This window comes from Peromyscus californicus, unplaced genomic scaffold (genome assembly GCF_007827085.1).
Source record: "Peromyscus californicus insignis strain IS unplaced genomic scaffold, ASM782708v3 Scaffold_11__1_contigs__length_118956290, whole genome shotgun sequence".
NCBI lineage: Eukaryota > Metazoa > Chordata > Mammalia > Rodentia > Cricetidae > Peromyscus > Peromyscus californicus.
The window spans coordinates 101,019,946-101,047,432 of NW_026294402.1; the positions used below are offsets into that span (position 1 = coordinate 101,019,946).

The window sequence follows — 27,487 nt, forward strand, 5'->3', positions numbered from 1 at the left end:
CGGCCGAGGGCGCTCCCGCGCAGCTGGCGGGGGAGGGGCTGCGGAGGCGCGGTGCCTTTAAGCCCAGGCGCCGGCCTCGCGGCCCCGCCTCCCGGAGGACGCCCGGGCGCGCGGCCGCCGGAGCCGCGGTTTAATTGGGGCTGTCAGGCCGCGGCACGCGCGGAGGGCCGGCCGGGCGGGACTGAGGCCGGAGGCTGGGAGGCCGGGGCGGCGGGGCGCGCGGCTCGGCGGGAGGCGGGCGCCCGGAGACGCGGCTGGGGCCAGCGCGGCCGGGGCGCCGTCCCAGGGCTGGGTTGCCCGGCCCCGGCCCCCGGCCCCGGGCTCCCCATGAAAAACCAGCTCCGCGGGCCCCCAGTGCGGGCGCACATGTCGGCTTCGGGGGCGGCGGCGGCTGGGGGCACCCGGGCGGGGTCGGAGCCCGGTGCGGGATCTGGGTCCGGCGCGGGCATCGGGGCGGGAGCGACGACGGGAGCGGGGGCCATGCCCTGCAAGAGCGCCGAGTGGCTGCAGGAGGAGCTGGAGGCGCGCGGTGGCGCGTCCCTTCTGCTGCTGGATTGCCGGCCACACGAGCTCTTCGAGTCCTCGCACATCGAGACGGCCATCAACCTGGCCATCCCGGGTCTCATGCTGCGCCGCCTGCGCAAGGGCAATCTGCCCATCCGCTCCATCATTCCCAACCACGCTGACAAGGAGCGCTTCGCCACGCGCTGCAAGGCAGCCACCGTGCTGCTCTACGACGAGGCCACGGCTGAGTGGCAGCCCGAACCCGGCGCTCCCGCCTCGGTTCTCGGCCTGCTCCTGCAGAAGCTGCGAGACGACGGCTGCCAGGCCTACTACCTCCAAGGTGAGAGCAGAACCTAGACCCCAGACGGCGTTGGGGTTGCGCCGCTGCTCCCTGGCGCCCTCGCTGCAGGCTGTTTCCTTTCCGCACGCTTGGCCAGGCCGGGCGCCACGTCGCCCCTGGCCCGAATCCGCCCTTCTTCTGGGAGCCATCCCCCAAGGCGTGGGTTTAGCCAGGCACAGGGTACCCAATCTGTATCTTCTTTCTCAGCACCATTTGGTGGCCGAAACAAACTTTTCCCCTTCCTATTATTTTTTTTCCCCTGTTGATGGGGAGGCAGCAGCGCACAGGCTCCCACTGAGCTCCTCCGAGGGGGGAGAGATCACAGCTGGAACCCAGAAAGGAGCAGGGCCCACAGGCTAGCCTGGAATTCGTGTCATTAGAAGGCTAGGATCGGGAAGGCACCTTTCACAGTACCACCCAACCTCCTGTGCATGGGGGCCGTTTATGTTGGGTTCTCTGGGATCCTAGTATGGCCCCTACCAACCAGGATTGCGGCTTCTTGGAGGCACTTGGGCAGGATGTGGGCAGTGGCCCAGGTGTGTGTGTTGGGGAGGGGGGGTGTCCTCAGTCGGTTGCCCCCGAGTTTATAGAAGGGGGAGGCTGGCAGGCGGCCGGCAGGGGGGCTAGTGGCTGCAGCCGGTGTTTCCAATTAACATTCCAAAATGGCCTCTTGCTGGCAGCAGACAGGCGGGGAGGGGAGGGGAGTCCTGCGGCACCCTCGGGTGCCGCAGGGCCATGCCTAGCTGCATGGTGCTTCTTGTCTCTCATGTCCTTGTATAGCCCCCGTGGCCCTTCTCTGTGGGTCACATGCGGGGGGAGGGGGGTGCTTGTCTTTGAGGAAGGGCTCCAGAGAAAAGTGGATCACTAGTACCCATTTCCCCTCTTGCTGGGGGAAAGGACCAACGGTAGCTTCACACCATCCCCTACAAAGTGTGGTTGCCTAGGCTCTCTGCCTCTGACTGGCCAATGGATATGTTCTGGCTCCTCTCTCATTTCGGAATGGGGTTTGCTGACCTACAGGTGCTAGCCTGAGATGGAGCGTTGGCTTTTCTTTACCCATTAGCTCCTACTGAGTACTCAGGTGTGTTAGAGAGATGTGGGCCTGTCCTCAGATGCTCTTTATCAAGTATCAACCCCATAATAATCCCTGGGGTTATGGGAAAGGGCTTAGATCTTAGGCCTCAGTTTCCTTATCTGCGAGGTGGTATTAGTTTTGATGGCAAGACCACATTGAGTGGGTGCATGTGTAATGTGTTTGGCATGGTCACATTGTCCTTTTGACGTGGACATGCTGTGGCCTTTGACATGGGGAATCCTGGCCGTTAATAGTCTTTCACGGCCCTTTTGGACTCACCAGACCCCCGCCCCCATCTTGCCCTGGCCACAGGTGGTTTCAACAAGTTCCAGACGGAATACTCAGAGCATTGTGAGACTAACGTGGACAGCTCGTCCTCTCCGAGTGGCTCGCCACCCACCTCTGTGCTGGGCCTGGGGGGCCTGCGCATCAGTTCTGACTGCTCGGATGGCGAGTCAGACCGAGAGCTGCCCAGCAGTGCCACCGAGTCGGATGGCAGCCCTGTGCCGTCCAGCCAGCCAGCCTTCCCAGTCCAGATCCTGCCCTACCTCTACCTCGGCTGTGCCAAGGACTCTACCAACCTGGATATACTTGGCAAGTACGGCATCAAATACATCCTCAATGTCACACCCAACTTGCCCAATGCCTTTGAGCATGGTGGCGAGTTCACCTACAAGCAGATCCCCATCTCTGACCACTGGAGCCAAAACCTCTCTCAGTTCTTCCCTGAGGCCATCAGCTTTATTGGTAAGTTCCTTTGTGCACTGGGCAGAGTGGGTGGGTGGGCGAGGCAAGGTGTGTGAGGGACGCTGGGTGTCGCCCCTGCCCAACTGGGTACCTCTGGGCCTGTCAAGACCTGTGTGTGCTCTGCATGTGCCAGCGTGTGCCCGTGGGTGTATACCCATGCTTGCTGTGACTCACCGAGTCCCTCGGGCCCCTCTACCTGTTAGGACCTGAGCAGTCCCCTGAATCCTGGACTCCCCCAGCTCTCATCCCCTCCTGGGCGCTCTCTCTGGTCCGACCTGTGTTTTTCTGGCTTTGCTGTAGTTTCAAGCACAGCAAGCTGAAACATCACAGCTTACAGACTCCCACGGGTCTCACTTGCTCTGCATCACGCCTCGGCACATGTGTCTCTCCAGGATGGGGCTGTCACGATGCCTCTTTGGGCTTTATTGTGGATCTGAAAGGGCTAGAAGGTAGCTCTGGAGCCAGACTGACCCCAAACGGGCAGCTTCGGACATGTGATGCCCCCAAGTGCCCCTATGGGACCCAGATGCTCTTAGCTGCCTACACAGAAGAAGGTGGAGGCAGCTTGAGGAAGGCCTCCATCCCCGACCTCAGCTGACTCAGGCTCCCCTTCCTGCTTCCTCCTTGGCCAGCTGGCTTGGAGGTCATCTCTTCTGGCCTCGAGTCTTAACCAGGCAGCCAGGAAAGGACGCAGGCTCGGGATAAACATAAACCCTGTGCCCTTTGAGCCTGGCGCTTCTGTTTCTGCCCAGCCTCCAGTGGCAGAGCGAGAGAGGACCTGGGCAGTGTTTTCCAGATTGATGGCCACTGTGTCCAGCTGAGGGCGTTTGGTGTCAGCTGGGCTGGGCTAACTTTAACAACAGGAAGTGGGAGGCTTCCCCGCCTCATCCGCTTACTGGGAACCAAAACTAGGTGCCCAGGCTGGGAGGAAGGAAGGAAGCTGAGGCCTGGGGGAGGGGCTGCCCAGCGCTTCCAGCCCTGCCCCAGGGGACAGAGCCAAGCACTCTGGCGGTGCTACCTCAGTGTTTGGGCTCCCACAAAGATGGAGGGTGCAGAGAGGGGGACCCCAGTTTGCTCAGGGCTCAACCTGGCTTGTGGGTGGTTTTATTCTTAAAAGCTCTCCTCCATTCCTGGTGAGGAACAAGGAAACAGAACAGGATACAGAAGTGGAAGGGAAGGTTCCCCTTATTTGACAACTGAAGGAAACTCGGGTTCCCAGCCTCCCATTAGGACCCAGTGAGACAGGATTGAGCCACACTCTGAAAACTTAAGGAAAAGTTTCAGTGTGGGTCATCTGGGAGTGACTGTGCTGTGGCATTCTGGGGGCTTTTCCTTTCACCCCTTCCCCAAATTTCAAAGTCAGACCACTTGACCCTTTACAGAGCCCTATCTGTCACCTGTCCTGCCAATCCTGCCCCCAGTACCAAAGCCAGTGGCCAGCCCGTCAGTCCTACTGTCTGCTTAGGAGTAGGTCCCCTCAGATGCACAGAGACCATGAGGAGAAACTTGCCAGGCCAGAGGCAGTCAAGAATTATGGGTGAACAAGTGTATCTTATAGGAGAGCATCAGTTGCCTACTGTGTGCCTGGCTTCCAGGAGGCGTGGAGGCAGGGATCATAAGGACCCTGGGACCGTCTTTTGTTCATGTCCCTGGCAGCAGTGGTACGGAAAGAAGCCACTGCCGTGGGGTCTAGGGGAGAAGGTCCCAGCACCACGGGTCAGTAGCTCTGTCAGTGTTTGTAGAGTTCCTACTATGTGCCAGGCAGAGGTGTCTGTAGTGGCCCTGAGGGAAACTGGAGGGTCACGGGAGGAAGAAAGGGGACTAGCTGTGGTAGGAGATGTCGTCTCATCCCTGGGTCTTCAGGAGCTAGAGTTAAGGTGTTGGGGACTGATTGGGTAGAGCACATGGCCATGCTGGGCCCGGCCACCCACTTCTTTCCACAGATGCCTGTCCCAAGCCCACATTCTAGGATATGCTGGGAGTCCCCATGGGAGCGGGTGCTAAGTAGAAGGACCCTCTGTGTGTGTGGCCTTGTCACTTTGTTTCTGCATCTGTTCTCACATTGACACAATGGGTTTACTGGCTGTGGTGCCATCAGGAGGATGTGGGTGACACCCTTTGTACCACTTGTGGCCATGGTGGGGCTAGTAGTGATCCCAGTGGTGACAGTAATCGTGCTTGGTGAAGCCTTCCTTGACTCAGGTCCCTACGAAAGTCCTGAGAATAAATAAAGTCAGGTTGCATCGAGGAGGACCCTGAGGCACAGAGACAGCCAGGGCTCGGCTGTAGCATGGTGTTGTCTTCTACCACCCCATCCGTGCTGGGCTTTATCAGGCCCTTCAAGCATCAGGCTGTGCTGGCCAGCCACTGCCCTCTGTACCTCAGCTCTTCTGCTGTGACCCATCTGCCCACCTGTTTGGGAGGTTTCTTGGAGATGGCTCTACTCTGACCCATGTTCCTGTTGTTTCAGATGAAGCCCGCTCCAAGAAGTGTGGTGTCTTGGTGCACTGCCTAGCAGGCATCAGCCGTTCAGTGACAGTTACTGTAGCCTACCTGATGCAAAAGATGAACCTGTCTCTCAACGATGCCTATGACTTCGTTAAAAGGAAAAAGTCTAACATCTCGCCCAACTTCAACTTCATGGGGCAGCTGCTGGACTTTGAGCGGACGCTGGGGCTCAGCAGCCCATGCGACAACCATGCTCCCAGTGAACAGCTCTACTTCTCCACACCCACCAACCACAACCTGTTCCCAATCAACACACTCGAGTCCACGTGAGGCCTGATGAACTGATGGGTGCAGCACCAGGGTCTCCCAGCCTTCCACAGGGCCTGATGGCAGGGGGAGGCCTAGCCTGCTGCTCCCCTGGCCTGAAGAACCCACAGATGTCACCTGTGTCCAGAGAACCAGGCTGAGCTCCCCTGTTGTCCCGGGCAGGGCCACAGCAAGGCCGCTTGTGGTAGCACTTGCCGGAGTGGCTTCAGCTTTCCAGACGTGGGTTGCTGAAGTGAGCATTGGCCTCAACTTTCAGACTTGTGGCTTGGGGGCCAGTGGGGCTTTGTCTCTGCCCCAGGACATCCATTCTGCTGATGGCCCAGCCATTGTGACTGTTTTTAAAGACATATCCACAGACCTGAGTTTACTACTTCTGGCAGGTAAATCCAAGCTCCCTGGAGCACCGAGAGTATTCGAGCTCTTCTTGATTTTTTTCTTTCTTTCTTTCTTTTTTAACAAAAAGTGTTATTTTTTCGGGCTACATGCAACAGTGGATTGTATAAACCAATATTTCACCCCTTAATCTGCAAGAGAGAGAGAGATGTTCTCAGTTTCTTTTCTTCCTATTTCAAAAAGCAACCATTGGCGTGTTTTCTTTTTGTTTTCAGTGGAAAAGACAAACCACGTGTTCTTCACCAGATGCATTCTGCACATGTGTGAAACCTCTGTTTTCCCAGCAGGCCATTCTTGAAGGAGTGGGTGGGAGGCTGCTCTCCAGGCATCAGGACCCCTGGTTATACCATCTCCTACCTGTGGCCCAGACCAGTTCAATGCCTCATGTGCACTGGCCAGTTGCTGCGAGTTGTACTTGGTGGGCACTGGTGGTCTCTGGGTTATCTGCCCTCCTGCCCACCTTCTGAGAGTCCTGCAGACCTCTCCGAGGCAGAAGGTGGTGGTTCTGCCACGTCTTAGGGCTGGAAGTGCTGCCACAGGGGAATGCCAAGCAGTAGTGTTAGCCATGTGGGCTTAGTCCCTAAGAGGGCTGGGCCTTGGCCCTGTATTAATTTCCCTTCCATTATGTCATCATCTCTGTCTCTAACTGAGAAGAGAGACCCCACAGTGCCTGGGTACAGCGTGGATGGTGGGGTCCACCCTGCCTCCCCAGTCTCTTCCCTCACCGTGGCTTTGATCCGGTTACCACTCCCAGCCCCCTTGTCCAGGTGCACACCTGCCCTGGCCTGCTCTGCCTGTGCCTTTTACCTGCAGGCAACTGAACACCCACTGCAACCCAAGGAAGCGCTGGGGCAGGTGGGGCAAGGACAGGCCAGTGGAGGGAGTGTGAGGCTCTGGCTGCCACCCAGTATCCATAGCACAAAGCCACAGGTTCCATAATGCTCCCCCGGCTTTATTCCTTTTCAAGCCTCTTCTCATCAGAAACCATGCGAAATGGAAAGGGGAGTGCTGGGGTCCTGGTGGAGCCAGCACCCACAGTGGGCAGTGAACGAGGCCACAGAAATGCCACCCCACCACATCTTACCTCACAGGGGTGGTTTTCAGGGATTCTTTAGGGCAGCAGGTTAAAAATCTTGCCACAGTCGAGAAATTGACAAAAAAAGCTTCCATGCTGTACATGGTATGTCTGTCTGTCTGTCTCTCTCTTATTAAAAAAAAAAAATCTTGAAAGATGGATCAGAGTGTAAATGAGGGTATACCAGAGGGTGGCCAGTTTTGCTTTGTGATCTTATGAAGGAAAATTTGTGACCCTACATATATACATATATACATATATATATATATATATACACACACACATACACACACACACACACACACACACACACACACACACACACACACACACATATATATCCCGAGCCAGCAACGGGACTTTGTTTATATTGCAAATAAATATTATTTTTTCTTTAAATGGAGTCATGGTGTTCAATAAGGGCCTGGGGAGGTGAGGCAGAAGTAGTGTGGCCTGTTCCCATGAGAGTGGGCCTCACCTTGCCTACGGTCGGTCGGGAGGTGCTCCAGTCTAGGAGGGAGCAGCCAGGGCTTCTGGATGAAGCCTTTCTTGTCACCATCTTTAAAGTAGAGTCAAGCTGGGTGGTGGTGGCGCCCACTCGGGAGGCTGAGGCAGGAGATCTCTGTGAGTTCGAGGCTAGCCTGGTCTACAGAGTGAGATCCAGGACAGCCAGGACTACACAGAGAAACCCTGTTTTGAAAAAGCTTAAGTAGAGCCAAGCTCACGGTGACACTAATCTTCTCGTGTTTGGCATGACTAGCTTATGTTTTTCTGGTGAGGGTATGGGCATGCTCAGGCCTCCATTGGGGCTCCCACTGATAGGCGGCTCTGGTGCGTGAGGGCCACAGTGGGCAGCAGCCCCTTACTGGAGATGTGCTTCAATCCCCTTAGGCTGTGCCCTCATCAGGTGGACACAGGTGCAAGATGGGTAGGCAGGGTCAATGCCTGTGTGCCCAAGGCTGCCCTCACCTCTCCCAGGACTTGCCCCTCTGTCTCCAGGCTCCTCTCTGACCCTGTCTCATTGCTGCTCACAAGTTACAGAGCACCGGAACGGTCACTACCTTCGCAGCTTGGCCTGTGACAGAGACCAGGTTCTTCCGCCGTAGGTGCCTCAACTATCTGCTGTGACTGGCAGCCTCAATTCAGTGTTTGGGACTTCAGAGTAAAGGACCTCACATCCCTGCAAGTCGAATGCCAGAGAAGTGGGGCTTCTCAGTGTTGGCTAAGGGGCGGTTGCTACTCAGGGCCGTGGTCCTTCTGTGCCAGGGGCAGGCAGGGGTGGGTGTCTGAGAAGGCAGAGACTGCGCCTTTGTTTCCTCTCAGTGCCCTTGCCTGCGGTTGGGGAAGCCCGCAGGCGCCTGGCTGGGGGCTGGGCCCTTAACAGGCCGAGTAAGTGCCTGGCAGTGCCAGTGTGCCCAAGGACATTCTGGGGGTGGGAACGGCAGTCACTTCCTGAACAGACTCCTCAAGCTGAGGACTGAGGGCTTAAGAGTGCATGAAGGGGGCCAACCCCATTACTTCCCAACCATAAACTCAAGCCCAGTGGTCTCTCTGACCCTCGATATCCTCATTGTATAGAAATTCCTTCCAGCCAGGCGGTGGTGGCGCACACCTTTAATCCCAGCACTCAGGAGGCAGAGCCAGGCCGATCTCTGAGTTCGAGGCCAGCCTGGTCTGCAGAGTGAGATCCAGGACAGGCACCAAAACTACACGGAGAAACCCTGTCTTGGGGAAAAAAAAAAAAAAATTCCTTCCAACCTCACACTGCCTAGCTAAGACAAGGGGGCGGTGGTCCAGATCATGGCTGAGTAGCTGTGCCCTGGTTCCCTGCTCTGAAACCTTAGGCTAGGCCATGCAGCTCTGGACCAGAGTCCAGCCCTGTGGACTCTGTTATTCTGCCCTGTCACAGCCAGTCCTCCATTCCATGGGTTCTGCTCATCCCAAGCCCATCCTTGGCTGCATCCCCAGACGCCAGCCTCCCCTGAACTTGGGGTGAACACTGACTCCACTGGCTCTCGGGCAGCATCCTGGGCCGCTCTACCCTGTCACTCTCCTTCTGGCCCTCTTAGCCCTATAAGGTCCCTGTTTCTGCCTTCTCAGACTCTTCCCCCAGGAACCCAAAGAATTCCACTGCTTTGCCGCTTTTTAGCATTCTCATGGGAGAAGGATCAAGCCACTTACTCACTGGCACATTCATGCACCAGCCATTTCCTGTGCTGGCTGGGCAGTCCCAGGAATGGGAACATGCCCCAGGGAAAGCTCTGTGATGTCAGCCTGGGTGGCAGGATAATGGGCCCTCAACTTGTCTTCTGATAAATGAGTCCGATTGCAACAGCCAGAGTGACTAAGGCTGGACACCAAGAAGAACTTGGAGCACTATGGACTAGTCACCTTGAGGGGGTGTGTGAACAAGAAGACCACATGAAAGATGCTCGTTTCCCTAGGGTGGCCCTACTCTGAGCCTGGGATGGGAAAGACAGCCTTTAGGATAGGGGCCACTCTACCTATCTGCCACCCTCAAGGTTGAAAACACTCATGCCTCCCAAATGGGGCAGGTGTATGGGGGGCAGCAGGTGAATGGGGGGGGGAGGGCAGCAGGCCCTGATGGAACCTGACCTCTCCCTGCCCCTGTTAGTGCACAGCAAACTCAGGGGCTGGGGTTCTGTGTCTCCTTACGGCTGTCCCTGGGTCATCAACCCTTCAAACAGAAGCCACAGGGTCTGCGGGAGTCTGCCTTCTAAGGAGCGCGTTAACGTGAACCTCGACGCCCCGGTACAGGGAGAGCATCTGTTTCCGGCACCTTTCTCCCTGCTTGTTCCATGCACCAAAATGTAGCACCCTTCCTGTCCCAGAAGCCTCCCTGGACTGGTCTTGTCTGATACAGAGACCTAGCAGACCCAAGAAACCTTCAGACTCTTCAGGTATCCCCACAGCGGGGCAGAGGGGTACCAGGGAATAAGTCACTCCTCAACTCCGTCAGTCTTTTCTCAACGCCCTGCCTCCTCCATCAGTCTGGAAACCTTTCTCCCTTGGGCCCTGTGAGAGGTCAGACACACTCACTCATGTGCATGTGTGAGGCCTCCTCATTTCTCAGGCTAAACAGGTCCAAGCAAGTCCCACAGAGATGAAGGAGAGAGCCTGCCTCTGGCGGCAACCTCCTCCCACCGTGTATGCCTGAGTGACATCAGCCCTTCCCAGACCTGGACCTTAAATCCCAGCATTTAAAAGCTCTCGGGCGGGGGGGGGGGGGGGGGGGGGGGGGGGGGGGAGACTTCTCCTCATTGTCTCTTGACTGGGCCACAGGAGCCCTGTCAAGGCCTCTAGGCCAGGCAGGAATCCACCTTGCCTAGGTGGCCAACTCCTTCCCCGGGGCTTCTGTGACACACCTCCAAGGACACTGTCTGCAACAGAGCTTCTGCACTCTGTGGGCTCTTCCACACATCCGCTCACCTGAGGGCCTGCAGGTGAAGCAATGGGAGCCGTTCCTTTCCACAGGAGACCTCTTAAGGGGGCAAAAGGCCCCTTAGTGACTTCCCGTTCAAGGCTGTCAAGGTCTAATTGACATTGTCAGATGTCCTAGTTGCTGAGAGCAAGTGTACAGATCAGGGGATGATGATGAGGCTAGGCAGTCACTCATGATGGGTCAGAAGGGCTGGATCACGAGGCCCAGGAGCTGACAGTGAGACAACCTATCTTCTGGACTGACAAGACTTGGCCCTACGGGAAGCAGATGCCATATGTGAGCAGAGAGTCCCAACTTGTCTGACTCCATGTCCAGGGCCTAAATCCTGACTGCCAGCCTCGTGGGTCCAAACCTTAGGAGATGGTCCTTGGGGCTGGGAAGATGAGATGCTTTAGTCGTGGGGACTCGAATTCCGATCTCCGGAATCAGAATAAATGCCAGTCACTGCACTAGCCTGCTATCCCAGCTAGGAAGGCAGAGAGAGACAAGAGCATCCCTCAAGCTTGCTGGCCAGCCAGTGTAGCCAGATCACACACATGAACACACACACACACACACACACACACACACACACACACACACACACACACGCTTGAATGGGTCTCAGTCCCTGCTTGTACCTCCAGAGGGGAGCTTGTACCACTCTTCCCTATGTTCTACACTGAGCCCCCAGGAGAGGCAGCCTCCTCGGGTTCTTCCCTCCCCATCCTCCCCTGTCCCAGGAAAGCACAACCCCACGGCCCTTCTCAGAGACTTAGGAATATGAGCCACGGGGACTTACATAGGACCACCCCACCCTTGCTGAAAGGGCACCTTTCAGGGGACAGCTGCTACCAAGTCACTGAGGACTGTGGGCAGGCCACCTTCATATAGTCATTGCCCAGCCTGATGAGGATAATGAGCTGGAGAGACCTGGCCCTCAAACTCAAACCCTCAGTCTTGTCCCAAGGACTTGGGCCTCGGTACCCAAGAGGAGCCGAAGGGCCAGTGCTGAAGTCCCTGGCAGGGGGTGGGGGGAGTCTAAGGGCCGCCAGGACAAGGTGGGACCAGGCCAGGCTTTTTTCCACTCCAGCAGCAAACCCCTTCAGACTCCAGCAGCCTGTCCGTCCTCTCTTCCTTCCTTCCTTTTTTTTTTTTTGAGACAGAATTTCCCCATGTAGTTTTGGTGCCTGTCCTAGATCTTACCCTGTAGACCAGGCTGGCCTCGAACTCATAGAGATCCGCCTGGCTCTGCCTCCTGATCCAGTGCTGGGGTTAAAGGCCTGCACCACCACTGCCCAGCTCCCTCCTCTCTTTCTAGGGGACACCCTTCTTCACTTGGTCCTGAGGTCCAGGGAGTCAGAGTGCTCTTAGCAGAGGGTGCTTAGTCTCTGGTCCCGGCTCCATCAACTGCTCCTCCAGGCTCTGCTCTGGAGTTCAGCATGGATTCTGGCTGTGGCCCATGTGGCCATTAGAAAAGGCCTTAATCCCAGCCCACTTCCTTCCAATCTTGTCTTTGGATCTGCTCATCTCCTACACTATCCCTATCTCCTTCCCCACAGCCTCCCAACCTGGCTACCCCCACCCAGCACCTCTGGGAGCCCCCTCTAAGGCCCTCTAACCCAACCAAGACTTGGTTTCTACCTAGCTCTGTCTCACTTCCTCCCTGAAGAGCTGGGAGCTAGGAATGGTGTTATGCCAGGCATGGCAAAGCACAGAGGCAAAACCTTGCTCACACCTGCCCCAGACCCCTAGAGCTGGAATTCTTCTTTTCTCTACCCTGTCCCTGGGGGGGGAAAGAGAGGCTGAATGATAACTGCCCCCTTGGTCATTAGACATTCTGATAGTCTAACTTCTGCCTTGTCCCTTCCATACCTCTGGACAGAGAGTTGGAGTGTGATTTCTGTACATCTGTGATTCTCTCCCTAGGGCATTGTGCCCAGAAATGGCATTTCTGGGACAAACACCTGTGCTCTGTTTTTCTGACTTGGCTTCCGAAGGAAAAGAACAGGACTATTTGACTTTCCTGCTGGACTATGGTCGCTGACTTGCAAAAACCGAAAGTCCCCTGTCCTTGGCAGAGGCTAGAGACCTAGCTAAGCACCCCTCTGTGGTCCGAGCCCCTGTCTGACCTGCACTGCCCCTCCTGGTTGGCCCTACCCGGGAGTTGTGCTGACTCTGGGATCCTCAGCAGTTCTGACCGCAGCAAGAGTGATGATGATAATAATAACACACCCGGCGTGGCCCTCGTTCTGGGTCCCGGTGTCCTGCAGGCTTAAGATGATAAACTCATGTAATCCCCCCTGCAGCCTTCAGAGGAGGGGCTGGGCTAACCCTAATGGGTGATGAGGAAGCTGAAACAGAGCGGTGCAGCCAGGATTAGGGCGATGCTGCACTGAGCTTGGGCTGCTAGATAAAAGCGCCCTTCAGTGTTGGGGGTTTTTAAAAGAATTTGTTTGTGTGGTCATACATGTACTTGGGCGTGTTGTGGAGGTCAGAGGACAACTTACAGGAGTCACCTCTCTTCTTTCATCATGTGGGTCCAGGGGCTCGAACTCCAGTCGTCAGACTTGACAGCAAGCACACGGACCCATCTCACCGACTCCTAAAGGAGACTTTGGTCTCGATTCCCCTCCTAAACCGTAACATCACCAGGGGCCATGTCTCAGGAAGTTGAACATGGAGGCCCCGCTGAGGGGATTCCAGCGTGTCTGTAGGTTACTGGGAAGAGGACAGTAAGCAACAGTGAAGGGAACTTGGAATGGAGCCAGTGCTGTCCTCCCAGAGCACAGAAGCTGGAAGACCAGAGAGGCAGAGACAGCCAGCTCTGATAGGAAACACAGCCTAAGAGGCTCCTCAGAGGGGGCGACATCTTCCAGCGAACCCGAACTTTCTAAGCATCCCGCCTCCAGTCTTTGTGTGTATGACTTTCTCTTTCTGGAAGGTAGGATTACCCACCAGCCCTTTCGAGTGGCTACCTCTTACCCATCTTTTCTCTGAGCCCATCTCCAGTGCCCTCACCTCTAGGAAGCCCTTCCCTAACTTCATTCTCCAAGTGAGGGTCTGATGTCCCTTCTGGTTTCCATGAGCCCCTGTGCGGTATCAACCCTGGGCCAGGCCCATTGCCATCCCCCTGGGCCACCTGAGGAACATGGTCAGCTCTGAATATCTGTCTGTCTTTGTGAACTGTACACAAAGAGGTCTTGCCTAGGTCCCCAGAGGGCTTGCCCCCTTTCATCCCTTCACATGGTCGGGTTACTCAACCCTGCCTGTCCAGGCTTACAGTGATGCTGAGGAGGTGGCACTGGGCACCCCCCACGGTGCTGCCCCACTGCCTCTGCCCACCCTCATTGCTACCCTGCCCTTGGCTAGGTTCCAGCCAGAGAAGGTTCTGGCCACTCCTGTTCAAAGAGATCTGCCATTGCCCCAGTTAAGTGGAGGGGTCTGGAGGCCACACTAATTGATTAATTAAACCCTCTCGGTTAATTAGCTGCATCCCTCCAGGGAAAGAAGTCTAGAGCAGAGCCAAAGCCTAGCTAGGACTGGGGGAGGGGGTTCATTAGCTGGGGTCAGGCCCAGCCTGAAGCTTGATGCTCAATGACTGAGAAGGCAGTGGAGAGGGGGGCTGAAGCAGTGCACAGAGGAGTTCTGGGCTCTGGAGCCAGACAGTTCACCTGGGGCAGGGAGAAGGGGCCTTTGTTTGTCCTGGACCCCCATGACATTCCTGAGCACACCCACCATGAGCTGTAGAGACTGGGGGGAGAGAAAGAAGCGCAGGAGAGCTGGAGCAGTCCTGCAGGAGCAGAGGGTTGAAGCTGCATCTGGCATGGGAAGTCTGGGTCAGTGTTCGTGCACAGGACTGGGAGGATCCAGGTAACCTTGTCCCCAAAGACTGCTGCTTCTGTGCCTTGAGGGAGGCTTTGAATGCCAGCACCAGAACATGAGATCTGGGGTGTGTGGGGCAGGCTGTGGCTTGTTTGCAGCAGGGGAAGCACCTGATCAGGATTGGACTTAAGAAAGAGTTCAGGAGAGGGGCTTGGAGGAACAAGAGAAGGACAGGAACTGGAGCAAAGGGTAGGAACTGGGTGTCCATGGGGCAAGGTCACCCATTAGGTCTGGGGATAAAAAGATAAACTCCCACTACACTGGCTAGGAGCACCCAAGTTCTTCCTCTGCTTCTCTTTCCTCATTGGCAAGGTGCCCCAGGGTGGTGGGTGGGAGGAGATGCCCCTGAGGCTACAGCCTTGGGATATGAATGTCACTGACATGTTTCCTTGCCCCAGGACAAAGCACCTTCTTCACCTTCAGCTCTGGGTGGCACTTACAGTCCCTGAGGCTCACCAGTGTGTGAAGTGCCCAGCACCCCATTCAGGATCTACACAATTTTGATTCCAGGGTCTCAGAAGGATACCTGTGTCTAGCCTGGCTCAAGAGGAAGAGGGATTGGCCACGGGTCAGAGGCAGAGAGCCCAGGACATCCCGAGCAGCCACAGGCAGCAGGCAAGGGCTACAGCCTTGGCACAAAGCCTGCCATGGGCTGGTCCTCCAGCTCCCTGAGTGGCTGCCCAAGTGGGAACAATGACCCTTTCACGTCACGCCTCCTCCAGTCACAGCAACTTTGGCGCCGCAGGACAAAGGGGCCGTTTCATCATTGTTGGATTGAATCAACAGCTTGCCGGACAGAGCTCTACTGCCCCCCCACCCCCAGCCAGGCCCAGGACTCTGTCTGGTCCAACCACATGGGTCCCAGGGACCCTCCTGATCCCTATCTTCCTCTTTACGGCTCGCTATGAGGATACTAGCCCTGCTTCTAAGCCTCCGTCTCCCCGAGTGGGGAGCGGGCAGGGCAATGGGCTATCAGGGCTCCATCCAGGTCGGCTATACTGAGATGTGCATCTTCCACCTGTGCCTTCTGTCCCCAGTCTGCCTGACCCCAAGGAGGGAGCGTTGAGATGGAACAGGGCAGCACAGCCTTTGGAAGGGGTCCTGTGCTGAGGGTAGAGAAAGCAGACTCTTGTCTGAGTCCTTGTCCCCTGCGTAGCCTTCTGATGCTAGTGGCTTTCCATAATGTGAGCTAGTCCAAAGCCAGATTTTCTCATTTTGGGGTTAGCCTCAGCCCACTGTGGACGCCTGACTACACAGAGGCTCAAGAGGTTGGCTTGAGCCGGGATTGGCTAAGGGGGAGATGGAGACGAGCCTTTACCTTGCTTTTTGTGAAGAGACCCTTATCTAGAAACCAAGACACAAAATGCACACCGCCACCATTACCACCACCACCACCACCACCACCATACTACCTCCTGTGATCAGGACTAGAATCCAGCCATATGGGGCCCAACTTCCTCCCAAAGAAGCAAGGACTATGGGACACAGGACAAGCTGTAGTTCCATGTACCTCTGGCCTGAAGGCCATAATGGCATTGATGGTTTACATGGGTCCAAAGACCCAGAGGTCTTGGCAATGGGTCAAGGCAATGGGTCTGGGGATCACAGCTGTCTAGAACCACACAGTCTAAGCCATTCAAGAAGCCTGCTCCAACAGGAGCACTTTTTGGCCCTTCTGCACAGCATGGGTATAGATTCTACCATGACAGGCTTTTTCAAACTCAGAACCCTGAGAGTGGAACACACTTGGAGAGTAGCCTCCATGTGTTGGGGATGGATGGATTCACCATCATCCCCATTTCACAGATAAGAACCTGAGGCCCTGAGGTAGTGGCCACCTGAACCATACTGATAGAGCTGGAATACCTCAGTCGTTAAGAGCACACACTGCTTAAGTTTGGTTCCCAGCACCCATATCAGCAGCTCATAAGCACCCGTAACTCCAGCTTCGGGGGGTTCAAATGCTGGCATCCCCAGGCACCCCCATACATGTGTGCATACTCCCCCCCCACATACACATCATTTTTAAAAAATAAAATCTTAAAAAATAAAACCCATATGCACTGTGACTCTAACGTCTCTGGCAGGTGAGAGGCAGAGATGAGGAGAGAGCTGGAATATGGGACTGGGCTCAGGGTGGCCCCTGAACACTGGGCAGTATGGTGGATGTGGAGGGTAAACACAGCATGTGTGGGTGTGGGAGACCTGCTGGGCTGGGCTGCCATAGTCCCTGCAGGCCTGGCGGCCCTGCATACACATTACCCATTTACCCTGCCTCACTTCCTCTGACTAACCCTAAAGAATTACCCCTCCAGGGGAGTGGAGCCCTGGCATCCATCAGCAGGAAATGCCCAGCTCAGCCCTCCCCAGAGCCACGTGCCCTGGCATCCTTATCTGGGTGCTTGCCCAGGCCTCCTAGGAACATAGGGTTAGAGGTACTGCCTTTGCTGAAGGCTGCTGAGCTCAGCCTGGGCCGTCATTAGGTAATCTGGGGTAGAAGTGGGTGCCCTCTCACACCAGGCTGGCCAAGGATACCCTGCCCCAGTCACCAGTTTTGCTGACACCCTAGCTTTTAGAGTTCTTGGTGTCGAAGAATGCAGGGCCTTGGGAGGAAGTTAGGGGCCCAGCCCCCAGCAGACAGGCAAGGCTTGCACTTTCGAACATGTTCAACTTCCTTCAATTCCTAGGCAGTGCCACTCAGGAACAGTCTCTATCCAAGAGGCTGAGAGGGCGAAACTGCCTTGATGCCTGGAGGAATGGGAGCCTGGCCTACAGACAATGGAGACCAGGCCCCTCTAGGAAGCTCAGATGATCCTCTGTAGCTGCCATCCGGCTGAGGTAATGAGACTCAGGCTTTGGACAGCTTCTAGGTCAAGGGCACCTGCCTAGGTAGGGCCTGTCCTAAGCAGAGGCCACTGAAACCCCAAGAAGAGGTGCAACAAGCCACAGAGGTCCTCAGAAGGGCCAGGAGGCTACATTTCTGGATTCTTACTGTTGCTCCACCCCCGAAGGGACACAGGCTTGCAGCCAGGTCATTCCTGGTCTGGATCCCAGTATCCCTTAAGGCTTCACATTGGCCAGACTGCTGTTGATGATGACCCTGGTTCAGATTCTGAGTGCTTGTAAAATACCTGCTAGGCCAAACACTCTAGTGTCGTGTAGCCAGAAGGCCCAATCAGCATGTTTCTGGAGAGTTCCTACGAGGGGATTCCACTCTGTCCCCCGCCCCCAATGGAGTGGACGGGCACAAAGATTCAGTAACGGCAAGGCCAGCCAGCATTGTCGCTGGGTCGAGTGGCAACATCTAAGATATTCTTAGATGGAGACTAGGCATAGAGCAGCTTGCCTAAGCCCAGAGACGACACTCACACTGAGATTTATGCAGAGTAACCTGAAAGCATTTTTACCACTCAAACCATAAAACAGTGCAGCCAGGGTCGGCATGGGACAAACAGAAAGCCCCATAGCCGCTGGTCCAGCAACCTGTACCCGTGAAACTCCTTAGTGCCTCCTTGTATATTCACTCATGGCTTCCTGGGCCAGTCAGTGACTCCAGGCTATGTGATCCAGGGCCAGCCCTGCAGGCCCTCTCTAGCCTGTAACTGCAAGTCCTACACCGTGAGTTCCTGCCCTCCTTAAAGGATGTGGGGAGAATCGGAGATCTCAGATGAGCAATGTCTGTGGAGAAAGCTCAGTCTGGCTTTGCACTCAGACTGGTCTGTAGCCCACCCTCAGGAGGGACCCTCTGTGTGACTCTCGGGCAGGTCATTTCACTTCTTTGAGTCTCACTTGAATGAGGACACTGACGATACCGCATCACACATGGGGTACCCTGGGGCCCCAGGGAAGAGGAGACAGCCCCTCCCAGGACAGTAGTAGTGCATGCACAGAGGGTACTCAAAAGTTTTAGGGGTGCAGGCTGCTGGGGCCAACTGTGATGGGCTTTCTACCCGTCCCAGGCCATCACCCTAAGGGCAGGTGGCATGGACTATGGCACAGGGGATGGCTGCAGTGGCTCCTGGGTACCCTGTGCCTGGTGCTGTTGACCCAAACTGCAAAGGCTTCTCCTCCCAGGGTTTGGAGTTGCGCTGTTGGGACCATGCAAAGTGCAAATAGCCCCGCCATGGCATCTGCCGTGACTGGAGGACACAGGGATAGACAGCCTGCCTCTAAACAAGGCATGCACTCTGGTGACCCTGTAGAATGGTGGAAGAAAGAGTGCCAGGCCATTGTGCCTAGGGGCACCCCTGTGAAGGAAGGTGGTATCTCTCCCCTGACCATGAAAACCTGAGCCTGTGCCTGAACTGGTGGCAACGGACTCTGCCAAACTCTCCCCCCAGAAGGAATCTCCTTCCTGACATCTGGGGCCAGCAGCGACCGCTGCTCCAAGCCAAAGACTTGGCTCAAGCTCTCCAGCTTACTCCATTAGGTTCGTACTTAGCATGAGTGTGGACACTGAAGCCAGTGTTCAATAAAATGGGGTGTGATGGGGGACCCCAAAGACCCAGTCCTTGCCCGGACAGGAGGGATAGACTGGAGCTGTGTTGTCTTGGGCCCTGGCTTTACAGAGAGGCTTAGGAACCAGGCTGTCCCATGGACTCCGATTCAGGCTATCCCTCTGTGCCAGCGACTGTCTCCTGCTTGAGCTGGTATCACCTCTTCCAGGGATAGATGAAGGCTGCGGCTTGACTGTACCCTCCTCCCTGTCTCCTGCCTCAAGGCAGGGCTAACTCATTCACTCTCAAGTCTCTAAAGAACGAAGTAAAGTGGGAGGAGCCAAGAGAAGAGACCCATGAGGCCATGGAGCCTGGAGATCATGGTGGTAGGGCCCTAGGTGGACTCACCCCTGGCCCTAGGTATGACTGAGTTACCAGCATGGGGGTGGGTAGCTCAGTCAGACAACTGAGCTACACAGTATATTGAGCTGCTTTCTGGAAGCCATTGAGTCAAAAGATCTGAAAATATGCACAGCCTTTAGCCCAGAAATCCATCTACCCCAGTGTGCCTGCCCCGAGGAAACTGCCACCTGAGCGCACAGAAGGGGCAGCCTCTAACTTGCTCTGTGATCCCTGACTCACGTCAGCCTGTCAGCTATGTCCAGAGTCCTTCACGGGGATTGTCCCCTCCCACCAGCCTGTGGTCCCACATCTATGCCCTTCCCTGTCCACCCAGGCAGGATCTCTGTTTCCCAGGAATACAGGTGTCCACAGAGGCAGGGAAAAGCAGACTGTGGGCTTTAGCCCTCCTGTGAGCCAAGCTCCATTCTAGACACACAACGCTCCATCCTGTCCTCACAGCAAGGTTTTATTCGCCCTGTTTTTCAGGCAACAAAGCCAAGGCATCCAGGGCTGCTGAGGCACAGAGCCAGAGAACTCAGCTGTAATCCTGCAGGCAGCCGAGGGAATCCTAAGAGACATGTGGGCAGGGAGGGTATGGAAGCTCCTCCAGGGCCCTCACAGCCTCCCCGGAGTGTTTCAGCACTCCCCTTCACAAGGCCATAGCAGGTGCTAGAGGCAGAGGCTGATGTTTCTCTCTCTCTCTCTCTCTCTCTCTCTCTCTCTCTCTCTCTCTCTCTCTCTCTCTCGTCCCTCTCTTGGCCATGCACACCCGAGCGCTGGTGTCACCCCACAGCCTCTGCTGCAGCCTCTGGATGTGCCTGGAATCCCAACACCGAGCTGCAGAGATGTCTGGCCAGAGCCGCAAGGTCAATCCCTCTCTTAACACGGCACACACTACTGCAGCATTGGCCCGGCCTCAGGGGACCCTCCCCTCATCTTGGAGAAATGGAGCATGAGTCAACTCCCATTCCACCTCCAGACCTGGGAAAGTAGCATGGGAGCGAGAGGCAGGATTCCTGCAGAGCTCTGGACCCATCTCTTCAAGGTAATGGCTGCCGAGCCACCCACACGAGCTGTCCAGAGGGCTGAAGGCAGAGCCAGGAGAAAGCCAACGCTCCTGCCCTGGGAACCTAGAGTTTAGCAGTAACCTGAGAGCCACAGATGCCCCTCATGTGGACTCAGGTCAGGATAGCCCCCCAACTGTGCCCCCTACAGCTACGTAATTTCGTGCACTTAACCCTAGTATGTCCCAGATTCCTGTTTGGTAAATGGGGAGAGTCTGAACAGAACCTAAGGAGTTTGGAAGAGGCAGGCAGGACAAGACCTGATGTGACCATGAAAGCTCCTGCCACTGCCACCTGAGTGTGACCTCAGTCTGTTCAGGCTTCTGCACAAAGCCTTTTGTGTGCACACTGAATCATCACAAAAATCCCATGAGACACACCTATTCTCCTCAAGCATGTGGTATGCTCCATGGGTCACAGACAGGCAGAGTGGGCTGAGTCACCTTGCTGTGAGGACAGTGATAGGGGTGAGGGACTGTTGACTTGAAAAGACAGTGTGGGGTGGGGTGGGGACAGGAATGAGAACTGGATGGGAAGCCCTTGAAGATGGCAGTCCAAGCATGGGCAGGAGCTAAACCAGCTTCTTCGGAGCCCAGGGTTGGTCTTGGTCAACTTTCCAAAGTGCTGCAAAGGTAGATTGTTCTGGGCCCCATCCACTCTTAGCAGCCTCCTGAGCCCTCAGCCCGGCTGTCACGGCTGCCAGTCCTGGCCTCCTCAGTGCTGCTCAGCCGAGTCAGGCTGAGATAAACGTGCTCAGGAGGTGGCAGGCTTAGGTCCTTCATCCCAAGTAACCAGACTCCTATGCAGACCCTGACTGTCCCTGAGACACAGGTGCAGCTCCTGCCTTGTCCCCCTCCCCCCAGTGCCGGCCCAACAGAACGATCAATCACGGCTCTCCAGCCTGCACATGGAGCTGGCATGACTCCCGGAGAAGTCACCAGCATGAATGGATTCCTTGCCCTGCCACCCCAGCCCCCAGCGGATGAGGAATAGTCAGCCATGAGGCAACAGGAGGCCTGATCTGCCCTGGCAGCTTCCTCCTTCCTATGGAGAAAGTGCCAGTTCGAGGCTGGAGACTCCAGGCCGAGGCTCAACCTTGCCTGCTCGCCCTACACCCTCCCAGAAAAGGATGGAAGAGTTAGAGAAAGCGCCCCATGGTCCTCTACCCCAGCCCTTTGCTTCCCTCGTCATGTGACATGCTTCTTGGTCCCTTAGCCAACCTCAACCCGAAGATCCACCAGACCTGACACTGGACACCTGAGAGGCCCCCAGTGGTGGAATTTGGGGCATAGGGATGGAGCCTGAGCCCGCTTGGAAGTGGGTGGGTCTTATTGCTGTCATGAGTGGGGAGGCCAAGGAAAACGGTAGGGGCAACATCTGGATGGAGCTGTTCAGCTGCCATTAGGCAAAGAAAGCAAAAGAACAGCCCAGTCGAGGCAGGGATGAGGAGAGGACTTCCTGGCTTGGGCCTTAGGCTTTAGGACCTGCCGGTGATCAGAGCCCAGTGGCCCTTGTGACTAGTTCTCTAGTATTCTGTGGCAGCCCAGAGTGGCTCTGCGCCTCACCAAGCTGAGATGTGCAGCGCTGAGATTGGCAGCCTCGGGGCTCACAGTGACTGGGGCCTCCTCTGGCTAGCACAGGGTTCCGGCGGCCCTCACTGCACTCAGGCCACAGATGACTGAGAGGCAGCCCTACCGGATCTCGGCACCAGTGTTCTCCAGCTGAGCAATCTCAGGCCAGGCTGGGTGAAGTAAGTTGCAGGATTTCAACGAAAGGGGACCTGCCATGAAAGGGCTGTGACAAGCCTGCAGTCACTAGTTGTCTTGTTTGTTTGTTTAAGCAAGGACTCTATGTAGTTCTGGCTGTCCTGGAGCTCACTCTGTAGACCAGGCTGGCCTTGAACTCACAGAGATCCTTCTGCCTCTGCCTCTGCCTCCCGAGTGCTGGGTTAAAGACATGCAACACTATGCCTGGCCCACCGGTTGTCTCTTGATCCAGGTGGATGTCCCCGAGGCCTACACCTTTGCACACACTCTTCCATCCCTTGTCCCGTTTGATAATGGAGAAGCTGAGCTGACCATAATGCCCTGACTGGTCCAAGGCCACAGGACGTGTGTGTCACAAGTGACTTGATTTGCCTCACCTTGGTCTCCTGGGCCACAGGAACTAGGAAGGTGTTGGGCTAGGGGCGGAGATGGGGAATCCCAGAGACTTGACCCACTCTGGAGAGCCCTGGTGGTGAGCACAGCCCTTTCTAGCCTCCCTTTCACTCCTGAAGCTTCAGCCCCTCCTTTCTAGCTTCTGATGTCATACCCACCCTGAGCACCCCCCATCTTCCCACTGTGCAACTGGGGCCAGGAGGACAGACAAAGGCCTGAGGTTCCTTTGTTCCTTGCTATTCAAGCTCTGCCCAAGGCAAGCCTGAAGCCCAGCTGAGGCTCTGGTCATCACAGGTCAACCTCACCGCAGACAGCTAGCTACCCAGAGGTAGAAGAGAGCACCATGACTGCCTTGTGACTGGAGAGTGTCTGAGGTGACAGGAAGGTGGGCGCACACAGTAGGGGAAAGGTGAGAGAGACGAGATGGAGGAGGAAGGCGCCGGGGCCCGGCAAAGTCAAGGTTCTTAAGCTGTCTTTCATGTCTGGGCCAGCCCTGAAGCCCTAGTCAGGACGTGTTCCTGGGGCCTCAGCTCTGTTCATCTCCCTTTGTCCACAGCAAGTATACAGAGCCATGGTCGACAAGGGAGACTTTGAGGAGCCCCTGGTGGGGGATCCGTGTGTATGTAGGCACATCGAGGGAGGGCCCCGAGGATGTCTCTTGGGATGTCTGTGAATGCCCCTGTGGTATGTAGTCAAGGCCACATCTGCCCTCCACTGGGATAATGGGTGTGCTGGGGGGTCGGTCCACGTCAGCTGAAACCATTTTTTTCTCTAGCAATGGGCTTGGGTTGCTTCTCTGGCTTGTCCCAGTCCCATCACCAGCTCCTGCACCCATCTCACTGGCATCCAGCGGAAGGGCCTGAGATGGGGATATTAAGTGTCCCAGGATCTCTCATCGGGGATCTTGCTGGCCCAGAACCCCTCGCCAGGCCCGGCTCTTAAGCAGTGAGGTACTCCCTGGGGGGTGTCAGTCCCTCTGAGCATGTGCACTGGGCAGGAGGATTATTGATGCTCTGTGATTCTGGGCAGGGTTTAGCCCCTCTGGGCCTTAGCTCCTCATCTGTAAACAGGGATTAATAATTGTGCAAATCTCCCAGGGTCATGAGAATTAATTAAACAAGAGAGTACCGGAAAACTGAGCTCAGCCAGCGTCTGGGGCAGGGCCAGGGCAGAATGTGCTGTTCCCTAGATTTCTTTGGTTGTCCTGTGATCACATAGCTGCTCTGTCCCCCGAGGAGACCTACCTGCTCTGTCTGGAGCCCTGAAGCCAGCAATACCTTTGTCTCCCCACACAAATACCAGAACCACTTCTGAGAAGGATTTACCCTGGTTTCTGGTTCAGGGGCCAGCCAAAATCCTTGTGTCCTAAAGATTGGAGATTGTGTCTCCTCATGGTTTAATGTCAGGTCACTAGACCACTGCCATGTAGCAAAAATCCTTTTTATATCTCCCGGTCCAAATGAGCCCATCTTGGAGTGCAGGTGGAGGCCCCTGGCCAGACTGAAGGAAGGGCCACTCAGCATGGGAGCCTTCAGGGGCCTAGGGTGCTCAGGATGGCACCCATCCAGCAGATCTGCGAAATTCTTTCTGCATGACTGTAATGACCACAAGCTCCTTTCTGAAGCTCAGGGACCCTTCCAATCCGAATCTGGACCTTCATGCCTTCCCAGCAAAGCACAGGCTAAAGAGGATCCAGAATCTCCTAGAAGATAGTTGTGAGCCCCAGGCCCCTCCAATCCCCCTGGGACTTCTGTCGCCTGTCAGACGAACTCAAGGGAAATCTCTGGTTGAGTCTCCTGGAGGGTGAAGGAAATTCAGATTTCCTCTCCAAGACTTGCCCTAGATCCTGAGGTCTAACACCTGAATACACTAGCCCTCAGGCACGCCAGCTGAGGGAGCCGCAAAAGTGTTCACCGTGGTGGGATGGTAAGTCTGGTGCCAGCTAGGAGAAGCATATCCTCACCCCTCCTTCTTCCTCCTCTTCCCCATCTCTGTAATCCAAGGCCCAGGCTCAACTCCTTAGCTTTCAAAGAGGGCACTGTCCTTTTTCAATGGGGCATTCCTGGGGACCCGGCAGATGATGGACACACGTGTCCTCAGTAAGGAACTTGTCATAAGCTAGAAAGATCGATCCGAGGGTAAAGGTACTTAACTGCCGACACTGAAGACCTGAGTTCAACATCCAGGACCCACAGAGTGGAAGGACAGAAGTGTCCCCTGCAGGTTACCCTCTGACTTTCATGCATGTACCAGGGCACGGGCATGTGTATACACACACTATAAACAGAGAAATGTAATAAAAAACCCTCTTAAAAGGTTGTCATCAGCCGGGCCATGGTGGTGCACACCTTTAATCCCAGCACTCGGGAGGCAGAGGCAGATGAATCTCTGAGTTCAAGGCCAGCTTGGTCTACAGAGTGAGTTCCAGGATAGCCAGGGCTACACAGAGCAACCCTGTCTTGAAAAACAAAAACAAAAACAAACAAAAATTGTCATTGTTTATGCTCACGTGTTTACCCCTCACTGAGTCATTTGTTCAGTTGTTCTTTTTCTCTTCTCTTTCTTTTTTGACAGAGTCTCTCTTATACAGTCCAGGCTGGTCTCCAACTCTCGATTCTCCTGCCTCAGCTTCCTGAGTGCTAGGATTGCAAGCACGTGCCACCGCCTTTGGCTGTCCAAAAGCATTTACTGAACCCTACCGAATGCCGAAGGAGGGAGGCGAGGCGGAACAACGCGGGTCATTCAGACAGCTTGGGGTTGATGGCCTCTAGCCGGGCAGAAGGACCCCAGAACTTCCTCCACCTGGTGGGTTTGTCCTAGCCTCTGCCCGTCAGTACCCAGGACCACGATGGACTGACAGGGGTCCACTCTGGCTTGGAACGCTTCTCCAAGCGCCCAGCCTTCAAATTCAAATTGGTCACTTGTAAGAGATGTGGCCTGGGCCTGGTGGATTCGATCTGGGCACTGTCTCCGTCTGCTCCAGACCACGGTGGGAACTGCACAGAGGTCACATGAGTGTATTTAGTAAGTGCCCAGTGTTAGGATTCTGTACATGCGCAGCTCGGGGTCTTGTCTGGCACCTTATTACGTCATCAATGGGCGACTGTGTCCCGGCCTTAAAGCCGGACGTGCGCCCCCACGTGCTCTCTCTCTCTCTGGCCTCTCTTCCTGTTTCCTCTCCGCCAGGCCTGGCTTCTCCGGCCTATCCCCTCTTCTTTCTAATAAAGTGCATTCTAACTCTGGTAGCCATGGCTCGTGACTCTTCCTCCAGACAACCAGCGCCGTTCACCCTTTCACCTCGTGAGGTGTTTCATGAGTTTCCTTCCCTCCCACCCTGTTCAGCAGGGCAAAGGGCAGGCCATGGCCCTGTGTTTGCTTCCTCTGCCAAAGCAGAGGAAGCCAAAGCCAGACCCTGTACCTCAGTTTCCCATTTATGTCAGTGAGACAGAATCACAGAGGTCCTGCTATTGCAGAATTTAGCCAAAAGGAAACATAATTTGCATGGGCTAAAGCAGCCTATTCACCAAGGACCAGGTGCCTGTGGCCTGCAGTTGTGGGAGCAGGCATTCACAGCATGGGGTGGGGGTTGAAGTGGGCCCAGGGTGGAGACATGATTCCTCCTGTGACCTCTGAGTGACCCTGGGCTATCTCCTGCAGACAGCTCCTTCCAGCTCCGCTCTCTGGCCACTGCTTATCTCCCTGATAAATGGCCCAGTGTCCTTGCAGAGGAAGAGCTGTGTGTGTGTCCTTTGGAGCCTTCCCTGCCTGGCCTGGGCAGAGCCGGTGAAGACCTGGGCCTAGGCACATGGCCTGTACTCCAAGAGTTTCCCAGGTAATGGTAGTGCTCTGCATCCAGGGAGGTTAGCTGTCCCCAGATTGTCCTGATGACCACAGTCTGAAAGGAGAAGCAAGGTTTGGCCTTCCAGACTCTGAAAGAAACAAGGTTTGGGGGCTGGAGAGATGTGCTCAGCAGTTAAGAGCACTGGCTCCTCTTCCAGAGGACCCGGGTTCAGTTCCCAGCACCCACATGGCAGCTCACAGCTGTCTGTAACTCCTGTTCCAGGGGATCTGACACCCTCACACAGACATGCATGCAGGAAAAACATCAACGTACATAAAATAAATAAATTAAAAAAAAAGAAGAAGCAAGGTCTGGTTCTTCCCAAAGACCCCTCATTCTATATCTGAGTGCCTATTCCCTGCATACCCTAAGACATACATCAGATAGTCTTGGGTCCTCCGATGCACTGAGCATTGGGCTGGTGGTAGGAGGAACTGGACATTGCTTTGAATTGTGACCTGTACATGACTCTTAGCAACCGTGGCTGGGGACTGGATCCCATCAACGAGGCCATAGATAGGGCATATGTAGAAGAGGGAGGCCTGTGCCTGTCTCTGTGGAGTCTCTTGGTCCTCACAGCTGTTTAAACACATCACTGGAGAGCCAGGCCCAGGCCCCCACCAGAAACAGGAAGCTTCCAGGAGCCTGCAGACCCCAACCAGCCTATCTGTCTGCAGAGGGCAAACAAAAACAACAACAAAATTTTCCCTTCCCTTTGGTCAGAGGACCAAACACCACTAATCCTGCTTCTCCTCCTGGCTTTAGCCTGATGTCCACATAGGCAAAGGCAGGTTTGTCTGTCTGTCCACATGCACAGTGCTCATCCAACCTACAGCATAAATTGCAGCTGAAGGAAATCTATTGATGGGTGGATGCTGGCTCCATATGCTCGGGTATCTGAATGTTTTCATTCAGAAAACTTTTTTGAGTTGTGAGATAGGGTCTTATAAACTTACTATGGAGCCCAGACAGGACTTGAACCCCTGATTCTCCTGCCTCCACTTCCTAAGTACTAAAATTACAGGTGTGTGCCACCATGCCCGACTGCAAATATGTTATTTTGTTTAAAAAAAAATCTCTCCCATTTTGTAATGAAGGGGCCACCAACTCAGCTGGCAGCACTGCTGTTGCCAATCACTTCATGGCTGCCCCCAAACCAGCCACAGGTGACACTGTCAAAGGATCAGAAGCATATGTCTTTCCATGGGTTAATGCTAGGTTATCCAGCCAGCGCCATATGGCAAAATTCATTTCTGTACCTTCCAGTCTTGAACGGCCCCGCTGGAAGTGAAGGTAGGCGCCCACAGCCAGATTTTAAGGACATTGAGAGGACCCTAAAATGGCTTCCT

The 27,487-nt window shown here is 55.3% G+C and overlaps 1 protein-coding gene and 1 long non-coding RNA gene across 3 annotated transcripts; both read left to right on the forward strand.

The window, feature by feature from the left end:
• The first annotated feature begins 243 nt into the window (after positions 1 to 243).
• Positions 244 to 7,308, forward strand: Dusp7 (dual specificity phosphatase 7). Its single transcript, XM_052719261.1, has 3 exons — positions 244 to 844; positions 2,232 to 2,666; positions 5,137 to 7,308. Exons 1-3 carry the CDS (start codon positions 328 to 330, stop codon positions 5,442 to 5,444), a joined length of 1,260 nt encoding a protein of 419 aa, XP_052575221.1. The 5' UTR covers positions 244 to 327; the 3' UTR covers positions 5,445 to 7,308.
• A 5,874-nt stretch (positions 7,309 to 13,182) lies between these two features.
• LOC128098307 (uncharacterized) lies at positions 13,183 to 25,542 on the forward strand. 2 transcript variants are annotated; one of them, XR_008214203.1, is made up of 3 exons: positions 13,185 to 13,295; positions 14,747 to 20,119; positions 24,872 to 25,542. It is a non-coding gene; the product is annotated as an uncharacterized LOC128098307 (long non-coding RNA). The 2 variants fall into 2 exon arrangements; XR_008214202.1 differs by having other exon boundaries at positions 13,183 to 20,119.
• The last annotated feature ends 1,945 nt before the right edge of the window (positions 25,543 to 27,487 follow it).